At 32.9% G+C, this 12,610-nt stretch overlaps 1 protein-coding gene across 1 annotated transcript in view; it reads left to right on the forward strand.

The window, feature by feature from the left end:
• Window positions 1-12,610, forward strand: part of LOC114696996 (protein diaphanous homolog 2-like) — a 761,266-nt gene that overhangs the window by 223,966 nt on the left and 524,690 nt on the right. The window contains 2 exon segments of the mRNA XM_037199207.1: window positions 640-748; window positions 10,120-10,230. Of these exon segments, the coding sequence (XP_037055102.1) occupies window positions 640-748; window positions 10,120-10,230 (220 nt within the window).

Genomic DNA, 12,610 nt, shown 5'->3' on the forward strand with positions numbered 1-12,610 from the left:
GATCAAAAAGTTATTTTGGGAAACACAGGAAACACACACATGATGCGAGATACACACACATACACCCTCAGGTGCTTGCCGTGCATGCATAGACATTCTACTGCTCATTATGCAGTTTAGTTTGCAATAATAAATATAGCTGGTTGTGAATCACCACTGTGTTTGCCAGATCCTCTGTAAGAGCAGCCAGTGCTCTTAACTGCTAAGCCACCTCTCCAGACCCCAATTTAGCTTCTTTAATTAAATCGACTAGATCCTTTGTATTATTGTATCATTGTCTTTTACTTTATCTTGTATGGTAACTTAACATGAAATGAACTTACCCAATAAAAAGAAAGCAAAGTGTAAGTTTGTAGATTAATGTTTGGAACACAAACACAAACAGCTCATACAGAAAAAATTAGCATGTGTAGTAATATGTATGTTAATTAGCTCCAGTTAGATATTGCATAACAGGGATATTTTAAAAACACTATTGTATATACTACAAATACTTGAATGTTTTATCTATTGAAAGTAAGTGATGTGAAAATTTCAATGGTTTATATAAACTTCAAACACTAAGAATAAAATAGAGAATGAACTATGCTCATCATATGAAATATTTCTCATTTCTGTTTTCTTTGTTTTTGTCTGTAGTCTAGACAAACTTTTGGGTGCCATCACTGCTGCAGCTGAAAGAAATAGCAGAGAACGATTTTCACCAATTGTGGAAGGACTAGAAAACCATGAAGCATTACAACTCCAGGTTGGGTCTTTTTGTCATGAATCACTTGAGTTATATTTTGAGTACCTGCATTATACCAACTCCTTTTCAGCTGGCATTAATAGGATAGAATGCAAAAGTACATTTTTTGTGTTATTCACAGTTTTGTTTACTTAAATTCATTTACAGTTAAGAAAATTGCTTCTTCATCATCACTAATATGTTATGCATTATAATAATTAGTGGGAAATTGAAGCTTTAGCAGTAATCTGGGCCAAAGTGCAAGCCGTTCAGTCAGTACTATTTGACTAATTTAATAAAATTTTTAGCTTTTGTAGAAACGTAAGAGAATATTCAGGTATGGTGTCATAGCATGGTACTCTTTTTAATAGTCAGATATCTGAGTCAGGAGGGTCCTAAAATCTTGGCCAGCCTGGGCTACAAGCGACCAACAATTAAAAAAGAGAATTCAATATACTTCTTTTTGTGCCTTTCAAACAGCAATCATATATTTGACTCACCAATGTGAGAGAGGATTGAATTGTATCCCGTGTCCAGGACCCTCTGAAAACTTTGTAGACCCAGAAAAAATATGTTTCATTTTATTATTTTATTTATTTATTATTTATTTTATATTACAAAGATAAACAGTTTATTCACTTATTCACTTCAGTTCTCCAGAAGAAAACATTCTCTTTGGCATGTAATTTCTAATTTTTAATGTATAAAGACAAAGCCTTTTTACCCTTCCAGTGTAATAAATATTAAAAATAAATGACGTGGTAACAATCCATTTCTATTTTCTTACTGTATGTTGGGAAATGATTTAGTCTTTCAAAAGCAGTTATCATTAGAGATAGAAGATAATATAAATATTAAAATTCAAAAAATACAAAGCCACATGTAGAGAAATTCTAAAGTAATATAATTTAATATTTTTTGATTTTTGCAAGTTTAATGTAATATTCTAGCATGACAGAACTAAGACCTAGTGCCTAGTCCTCGTTTTTTTTTATTTTTCTTTATTAAGAAATTTTCTACTCACTCCACATATTATCCACACCCCCCTCCTCCCTCCTGACACCCCCAGCTACCCCACAACCCCACATTCCCCAAATCAGGGTCTCCCATGGGGAGTCAGCAAAGCCCAGCACACTGAGCCTAGGCACGTCCAAGCCCCTTCCCACTACACCAAGGCTGTGCAAGGTGTCACACCCCAGGCACCAGGTTCCAAAAGCCTGCCCATAGACCAGGGACAGATCCCAATCCACGTGCCTGGGTGCCCCCCAAACAGTTTGAGCCAAACAACTGTTTTCTGTATGCAGAGGGCCTAGTCCAGTCCCATGGGGGCTCCATAGCCACCAGTCCACAGTTCATGGGCTTGCACTAGTGTGGCCAGTCGCCTGCAGTATCTCTCCTCTCATCTTGAGTGAGGTAACCCAGACTCAGAAGGACAAACATAGTATGTACTCACTCATAAGTGGATACTAAATGGGAGGGAAGGGATGGCCAGACTGCAACCCACAACTCCAGAGAGGCTAGCTAACAGGGAAAGACCCTAGGAGAGACACATGGATGACCCTGCTAAGGAGAAGTGGATGAGATCTACATGAGCTAACTGGATGTGTGGGCGTTGGCGGAGGGCGAGGAGTGGGAGATGAAAACATACGGAAATGGGAGGGTCAAGCTGGAGCAAGGACAGAGTTGGAGGGCAGGGAAGAAGATACGATGATAGATGAGGACATCATGGGAATAGGAAGAGGCAGGGTGCTGGGGAGGCACTCAGGAATTCACAAAGATGACCCCACCTTGGTCTGCTGATAGTGGTCCAGAGGGTGCCTGGACTGGTCTACTCTGTTGATCAACCTAGCATATAACCTAGCTGTCATCATAGAGCCTTTGTCCAGTGACAGATGGAGGCAGATACAGAGATCCACAGTCAGGCACCAAACTGAGATCCGGGAATCCAATTGATGAGAGAGAGGAGAGATGTTTCATTTTAAAAATGAAAAAATCCATTGTTTTTTAATGATTTTAGGAAACGTCTAGTTTATTAAAGGCTACTTTGTTCTTGAGGGATGAGAATTCACATTTATTTTCCATATTTAGAGATGATCTTCTGGCACATGTTATTTTACCTTAGGAAGTTTGATTTAATTCTTGTACTAAATCAGCTTCCTAAGTATTATCCATTTCTCTATCCGGTGGATAGGCAGAATGAGATTGCATCACTTCTATAAGTGGACATGGTGTGGAAGAGCCTGAAGCAACCTGCTGTTTGTTTTATCAATGTGCTCTTTGTTTTAGTGTACATACTACATGAAATATCATTTAAAATGTTATGTCATTACTTAGAGATTTTGCCTTTATATTTAACTTTTGAAGTTATTTTATACATATGAAAAATTTTTACTTGATGTGAAACAAATACAATTCAACTTTTATTTTTATTGTGTTATGAAGTATTGACATCTTTTTTGTCACAGTTGGTAACTGTGTCTACAGATAAATTCGCTTACCTAAAGAGAATCTGTAGTAGTGTGAAACTGTGCATGTTTCTTCAGACATGTAAAGATCTTTAAAAAGTATTCTACTTCAACTATGATGAGTATATTGATAATCTTTTATCATATGTTCTTATGCACTGGTATTTTTTAAAATTGAGATTTTTTTTCCCCTTAGTGTTTTCCTATATATGACACAGTTTTTCATATTAGTTTTAGTCTCAATAAAATTTCATACTTTCTAAGGAAAGCCTGAAGGGTGCATTTTTAGATGTTTTCTCCAGTGTTTTGTCCTTATTGCTGTGTTGGCTGTGCTTGCCTGACTAGATGGCTTTCACTGCCAGACATGCATATAAGCCTGTACTTTACTTCCAAAGTTTAGCAGGACTCAAGTATTTTATTTAGATTCAAAGTTTTCATTGCATTTGGAACAGTTTGTGATATGTGGGACAAGTACATTTGCATAGTTAAAAATATTTAAACAAAATTTCAGCCACAATTCTGTGTTATATATTACCTTCAGTTTTCTGATCAGGGAACTGAGTTGCAGGGAGGCTATATGATCTCTAAGAATCACACAGCTCTTAAGGTTTAGAATGATGGTTTGAACTTAAATGTTTTTGATATATGCACCTAGAATTGTATGTCCATTATAGTAACACTTCCACAAAAAAGTGACATTGTCGTTGTAGAATCATTTAGCCCAGACTGTGAAACACTACTGACACTCTCTAGACTTCATGGTGCTGCACAGAATAGAATGATTAAGTAGCAAGTGTTTAACAAGTACCATATGGAAAAATCATAGACATCTTGCTAAATATTCAAGAAATTGTTGAATACTGATTATGGATGCAAACATATGCAAACTACAATTTGAAATTTCCTATTTTAATGAGCTATAAAATTTAGTAATTTATTATATACAGAGCCTAGTACTCTCCCAAGAATTGTGAAGTGGGTTTATTAGGGATATTTAATATGAATGAGAAAATATCCAGTTAAAGTTATAAATATGTTCAGAATACTGAAATTAAAAACAAAAGTTAAAATCTGTTTAAAAATGTTATTCATGTTGTATTTTAACAGAATTACTTTTCTATTTTTGTAGTGTCCTGAGACCTCTTATTAGAATGTCATGAAGTAATTATGTTCAAAACTGAACTAATTATATTTTAAACTAACAATTTTTTGCAGATGTTTTTTAGCCCAGTTAGGACAGGATTTTCCTTCCTTTCAGTAGTTTGAGGAACATATCAGGGATAAATCACATCAACATGTGTACACTCTTCATTGCCATACCTTCAGCTGAATTGCACTATTCAGTCCCTCACACTGCAGCACCTTAAATTTTTCCACTTGCTAGCCTCTCATCTACCTTTATATCTTGTAGCACATGTCTCTAAAAGAACATACTTATTTTCTCTATTTTCTAAATTAATTGTCATAACTTAGCTTTTTCATAGCCTTATGAAATCTTTAATGATCCTTTAATTTCAAAATCAATGATTTCTTCCAAATTGTGGCTACTCATCATCATTGATCAACATGTCCTCTTTGAGAACTTTATTTCCTTTGCTTCTCTGGGTACCATTCTTTCTGTGCGGTCTCTGAATAACCTCTGTTTATTCTATGTTTTTAATATATCTTTTCTCTTCTGACTTCCCAGGAACATTTCCCCTATTTTTTAATCACTCACCTTTACCAATTACCATTTTACACCAATCTACTTGTATATTCATATGTGTGTATTCACCAATATATGTTTATGCTCATAAATATACATGCATATTTTCTCCATGCATATTTTCATTTGCTTCCATAGCTTAATATATAACTGTGTTCTAGCAAATCTTATGATAAATGTGAAGGTCATGTTTCTCTCTCTTCTAATTCATGTGTTTGAGTACCTAACTAGGTTTATTATAGGACTCCCACAAGTAACAAATTAAAAATATCACTTGTGAGTGCTACACCACATAACATTACAATTTGCATATGTTATCTCATTTAAATTACATGGCAAATCTGAGAATTATAGAAGTAATATCTGGTGAGGTGATACTTGAATTTGGCCTCAAAAGAGAAGAATTTCACTGATACTATTTTTTTTAATAGAGAAGCAATATTAAATTAGAATCGAGGCAAGAAGGGCTTGTAGTATGTGAAAATGGAGACCCTCATAGTCTGCCAGTTACTTTACAAAAGGAGACAGAAGACAATACAGATATTTAAACTTTATTTCTATGTACTGAGACAGGCAAATTCAAAGTAAACTGACCTTTAATATTCTTTTACTGGGTAGAGAAGGTAACATGATTAACATCCAGTGAGTACATGTTAAAATAGCCCATTTTCTCAGGCTAGAATTAGTCAGAAAGCTGCCATGTCTTAGTAGGATTTCAGGAGTTGCGGAGAGAAGTGTGGTAGCCTGATTTATTGCACATTAAACTATTTTCATATTAGAATAATGGAGAGAGTCTACTGTTATAATTGGATGTGGTACACAAATGTATTTCACCAAATATATTTTTATAATGTGTGAAAGTTTCACTAAGGATATCATAGTTATATCACATATACTTAGTATAGTTATCCTCTTGGCATATTAATTATGACCAAAAAAATGAAATAAAGGTAAAAATCATTGACATTAAGCTGCCATTGAAATTATCATGTCTACCAAAGCAGTTTTGTGGCAAGAAAAACCTGTTGGCCTTTAATTAGAACCTAACTTTCTTTTTCTGGCATTATCTTATGGAGGCTGAGAATCTGATTTCTATTCATGGCAGTCTAAGGGCATAAGTTGGAAGGGTGGGAGAGGTTTTTTCCTATATCCATGTATTAAGATCCTCAAGATGTGACTACACACAGCCTGGCAGCAAGGGAGAGCTAAATAAAAGTGTAGTAAACTACTGAAATTAAGACAACTAACTGCCAGTGAGCTAAGTCCCAAGCATATACTAATATATATATATATATATATATATATATATATATATATATATATATATACACATGGAGCGTTGTATAGACAAATTTGGACAATAGTGTTGCTTTTTCATTGTAACAAGAAAAATTCTGGCTTCAAGTATACCTTCACTTTTCAATCTGTTTCGAAGTTGAATAAATGTATTTATTATTATGATGGTAGGTAAGAGTGATTCTCGTTGTATGAAAAGGAGCAGACTACTTTAAAATATTTCACATTGGCTTTCTAGCACTATTTGACACTATTGATCAGGACTTTCTAAATGCCCTGTCCTATACTAAGCTCTCCCTTTTCCCCCCCTTTTGTTTCTGTTTTACCTAAAGATTCCTATGTGTATGTTTGGCCATTCATTTATTTATTTATTTATTTATTTATTTATTTATTTATTTATTTATTTTTGAGTCTAAGATCTTATTTTATATTTTTTCAAATTTGGTTTTAAAAAATAATGTCAAATCCATTGGGTTAACTCTAAAGTTTTCATACATATTTTCTTTCTGTTCATTCTCTTCTGCTCTTCTCTCCTTTCCTCATGCTTTTTTTTTGTTTTTTGTTTTGTTTTTGTTTTTCGAGACAGGGTTTCCCTGTGTAGCTTTGTGCCTTTCCTGGATTTTGCTCTGTAAACCAGGCTGGCCTCAAACTCACAAAGATCTGCCTGGCTCTACTTCCCGAGTGCTGGGATTAAAGACGTGCACCACCACCCGGCTTTTTTTTTTTCCCTCCTTCTATCCTATGTTTATCTCCTTCTTCTTCCCCCAGTATCTCCCATTTCATTTTTATGTCAAATATATTCAATGAATAGCCTTTTCATCTTAGACTAGCCTTTTCATCTCTCCTGGACCCCCTTCTGAATTTAGGATCTGTGTCCCCACATACATCTATGAAAATGAACATTAAAGGTTTGTGTATATGAGAGAAAGTTTGATCTTAGGAGCTTTGGTTCTTTATTTTTCTCATTTTGATGATTTGTCCACTGTCTTATCCATCCTTCTGAGTACAGCAAGATATGTGTTTCTCTAAGCTCTTTGCATGCAATTCCTCTGTCCCTTTCAAACGTGTTCAAGTTCTTCATTACCTTTAACTATGTTCATCTTGCTGTTATAAATACTTAACCTCTCTAATCTAATTCCTTCTCCACCATGACCTACCATTCTCTCATATTCCTTCTTGATCACCATGTAAAAATTAACATATTCCAAAAATGTAATAGTTGGCTTCAAATCCACCTTTACTATATATCCTTTACTACATAAATCTTGCATTTCTTCAATCAAGTACATGCTGTACATGCTGTATTCTACTATGTTAATTCTGTACTTTTTTCTATGCATAGTATCTCTCTGTCACTATGCTGTTGCCAGGTTTGTTTGTTGGTTTTTAAATTCAGGGAATTCTCTTTATTTTAGTCTTTGTTCTGACTTTTTTTTTTTTAAATCTCCCACCCTTCATTCTAACCCTTTAAATCCTCTTCCACGTTGTTCTGACATGCCATTTTGTCACATCACTGCTTAAAATCCTTCAAAGGCTTTTTCTGACCTCTAGGAGTAAAATCTAGTCTTTGTGTCTCTCCTTCCCAAGGGAATGAATAAAAGGACTTCATCATCTGCTTCCTGCATTCTGTCTAACAGTACATTGCACTAGTCTTCTGCATACACTTTCTGATGTACTCATTCTACACTGTGCTTTATGTCCATTTTGTGCAATTTCTTCCCTCTACCTCTGTACCTTTGTATATAAATCACTTCTTTTGCCTAGAAATCCTTCTCCATTTCTTGACTTAATTAACTTTCCCTGTACATTTGTATAGGTCTTGGTAAGTACTTATTTTGACTTAAACCATCTTTTTCCCTAACTCCTGCTGTGGCTAGGATAAAGAAAGACCTTGTTAATGTCAACAGAGCACATAATAAGGTCAAATGTGTGACAGTGTCAATAAAATTTTAAAAGCACAATTTGTCACAGCTAAAAGCAATATGGATAATCTGTCTGAGAATGCCCTAGAGTTGGCAATTACTGTATTCCATAACTGTATGAATTGTGATCAAACAGGCAGAGAAATGTTTGCAATTTCTGAAACCTGTTAGTTAAATAAAAGCTTCTCTTACTTTCACAGTTATTTTGTGAAGATGATCATATGTATTTCATTTGTATTAATGTATTTTATATGCACTCAACCAAGAGCAGGTATATATATATAAAATGTTTGATTAAATGCATGTGAATAAAATATAGATAATATAAAATTTTCCTATGTCAAATAACAATAAGAAAAGGCACTGCTTATATTTACTGTTTTAACAAATGAATTATTATCCGTCCCCTGCATAATTGTCTTCAATGAACAAAATTTACTGAGTTCCTGTGATTATTTTAACACTTTGTTTCTCAATGGCTCTATTAAAAGCATAAATAAACATAAATAAACATGGGAAACCATTTTGAATGTTAAAGCCATTAAAATATTTTAAAAAATGAAGAATCTGGATATTTGAATTTCTGATATTCAATTTAAGTATAATTCCACTTTTTCTGGCATGAGGTGTAGATAAATTATATTTATCAATGCCAGGTTGCAACATTGAAGTATGTAGAAAGACTGTTATGTAGAACTGAATGATATTGTAAAATAAAAGGAAAAAATAGAAAAAAAATTAAGATAGTTTTGATAATTTAGTTTGTAATTCCTAAGTTATTGTTCTCTAAAATGCATAATTGTAACATAGATGAGGACAAATAACAGTTTTTTTCTTATATTTCTAGTAAGTATGTCTTTAAAAGTACTTTTCTAGCAGTTTTAGTTTGCAGTTGGTATGTTACTAATGAGATATCTTGTAGAATTTGGTAAGCAATAAATGACACTTTTGTTGCCTTTCCTTGTTTGACTACTTCCTTAAATCGTCTCCTACTTATTTTATGTAGTAGACTCTGCATTCAGCTTTTTAAAAATATTCAGCCATGTGTGTATATGTTATCTATAAACTTCTTATTAACACTGATAGCTTTATAAAAATATATAATATAATATTGATGTTGATGTAGCCACTAATTTTGACTTTTACTACTCTTCATGTACTTAAAAAAACACTTCTATTTCTATAATGATATTGTTGTAAGACTGATTAGCCTGTTTCTTCTGAGAATGCCATCTTTACTTGTAAGGTATTAATAATATATGTCATTAAGCTAGACTTTCTTCTGGCAAAAAGAATCCTAGCAGATGGCAAATTTTCTGCCTATTAATTTTCAACTGGGCATATACTTTGGCTAGTTCAGTACTGTCACAAGTAACTTAACAAGACTCATTCAAGAAAATACATTAATATAGCACTACACACAATATATAAACATATATACTAGCCTGTTGAGACTCTATAAAGATTTACTCAATTTCTTATTGTATAAAGGAGGGGCCTGTACTCCTCTTTAAAATTAGAATTTAAATTCCTAAGAACATATCCAGTATTTCTTTTAAGGTGATGCAAATATTATGACACATATTTAGTTGTCTAAATGTTCATGTTAATACCTGAGCATTCCTAGAAATTGGTATAAAGTGTTCAGTTCCTTTTTGTGTATCTTTTTTTTTTTTTTTAATTTTTCAAGACAGGGTTTCTCTGTGTAGCTTTGCGCCTTTCCTGGAACTCACTTTGTAGACCAGGCTGGCCTTGAACTCACAGAGATCCGCCTGCCTCTGCCTCTCGAGTGCTGGGATTAAAGGCGTGCGCCACCACCGCCCGGCTCCTTTTTGTGTATCTTGATTGCTAATGTTGTTTATAATAAAAAGTCATAATTATCATTGTACATGAAGAAATATTTACATTTCATATGCCTTTAGTGAATGTGTTACCTGCATGTACTAACTAAATATTTCTTTACTGTACCTTAACGTATAAATGAAATTCACTTTCTCTTTGTAGGTGGCCTGCATGCAGTTCATAAATGCACTTGTCACTTCTCCATATGATCTTGATTTTCGAATCCATTTGAGGAATGAATTCCTTCGTTCTGGACTAAAAGCAATGCTCCCAGTAAGTTGAATGCATCTATTCATTATGCTGCTGAACTTTTGACTTTTTTTACTTCAAGCAAAAGTACATTTTTTTAATAGATCACAAATTTGTCCTTTGTTATTGCCTCCAAAAAATTCCAGATGCTTTGTAAGCTTTAAGTGTGTGTGTGGTTTTTTTTTTTGTGTGTAAATGTATGTATGTAATGGTAGTATTACTCTCATTATATAATGGATAATTCATAATTCAGTTAATGATGTGATATATAAATGATACATATTTGCAAATTTGCTTTTCATTTTAATGTTTCCTTCTTTCTTCTTTGATACTTTAGATTGATTTCATTTGTAGTCAGCTTAAGTATGCATACTGAGGCTTGATTAGTACATTCTGGATATTTTGCTAAAATACGGTATTCTTATTAGGATGCTTCAGAACTTTTCTAAAGAGAAACAATTTTATTTCTTAAATTGAATTTGAATGTCATAATTAGAGTAATGTTAAACTATATTTGGAATAATTTTATAGTCTGTTTCTGTGATAACAGAGCACTCTCACTCTGTATATTCTAGAACATAGTATCTACCTTATATTTTATTATTATGCATATTTTCTGAAAATGTCTTTCTTTTTTAAATAATGTTTTTATTTATGCTTTGAGAATTTCATTCAGTACATTTTTATCATACTCTTTCTCGTTCCTCAACTTCTCCAAGATCTTTCCTGCCTATCTACCCACCCAATTTCATTTTGTTCCTCTCTATATAAAACATCAAAACTGCCAGAAACATGGTTTGTGTTGGCTGACTATTCCTGAGCATGGGACCTGCCATTGGCTGTGATGGATATACCCAGTGTTGTTTCTATGGCAAAAACTTAGTTTTCTTCTCCCAGCAGCTCTAAAACATGAACAGCTTCCTGGGTGGGGGTGGATATTTTCCTTTATCATACCTCTGTTCTACTTCAGATTTCAGTGTTTTCTCAGCATGTGGAAAGTGGAAAACATTGTATATCTTTTCCTAATGTTTTGGACTATATTCTATAGGGATCCCCAGATATTTCTCTTGGAAGGTGAACTTAAATATGCCTAAACTTGGTTCTCCCTGTTAGCTGAGAGTGTATATATTCCCTCAAAGAATAAAGATTGTCAAAATCATATTGAGAGTGAGTTAGGAATGCCTATATTGAGAATAAGCTTCTGTGGTATTTTTTTTTATATAAAAAATAGAATTTAGACTGACAGCCCTTTTGTACACTGGGGATCATTTCTCTACTTCTGGACATTTCTTTATTTTTGTTATTGTTGTCATCTAGTTATCACAATTTAGTAAGGATAAATGGTCTTAGTTCAATATATACTAGTTGTACCATATATGTCAACTGGTACCTAATTAACACCCAAATTAAATATTTTCATGTAAAGCACTAGAATATAAAAATCAACATCTTTGTGTTGCCATTGAATCTTGAATATATTAATAAATAAGCATAAACCTTTCAAATGATTATTTTTCATTTATCCTTATTTTTTACATAGCTCAAATTAGAGGGTCTCAATTTTCTAAATATTTTCTAAAATAGAGCTTAATAAATGCAATGCTTTAGGTATAGTTAAGGCTGTTGTTATGGTTATGGCTGTGATTGTCATGTATATCAAAAATGATACCTCTAATATAATTAAATGACAGAGGAAATAGGAAGTAGTTTATTTCAGAACCTCTTGAAGTCAACACAATATTGTGAACAGGACAAGTTTTAGAAGTAAAGAGCAGAATCTTCATGACAAATCAATTAATTTTAGCATATTATATGAACATTTTTTTTTTATTCCTTCTATCACTGTGGTTAAATTTTTTGTGTTAAATAGAATGTAGATTATTTGCTTCCAATAAATTTGCTTTAGTAGTTTGGTATAAATGAATTGATGTATATGCTATAGTGACTTTAAAATACATTTGCTTTTGAAATGACTTATATTGATTTATTTTGAAATTTCTGCACCTGCCTTTTGTTTAGGTACAAAAGTAAATCAGGTATATGAAGGAACAACATAGTAAAACTAACGTTTTCAAGCAATGGACATATTTTATATCTTTCTGAAATTTGTATTAGGATTTATAATCCTTTGATTTTATGTCTAACTATGATAAAACTGTGTTATATCTGTCATATTTATTTTTCCTGTGTAAAGTTTGTCATCAAATGTTTATTTTATCCAGAATTTATGGCTATATCTTTCAGAGTTTGACATTTGAATGGAAACATCAATATGAATGCATATGTCTATAGATAGACATATTAAGAGTGTCAGAAAATTATGAATAAAGAAAACTTAGAATGCTTTATATTTATGGACATATTTTGCTAAATAAATTACAATAGTTTTCCAGTTTCTACTTTC

The sequence above is a fragment of the Peromyscus leucopus genome, chromosome X (genome assembly GCF_004664715.2).
Source record: "Peromyscus leucopus breed LL Stock chromosome X, UCI_PerLeu_2.1, whole genome shotgun sequence".
Taxonomy (NCBI): Eukaryota; Metazoa; Chordata; class Mammalia; order Rodentia; family Cricetidae; genus Peromyscus; species Peromyscus leucopus.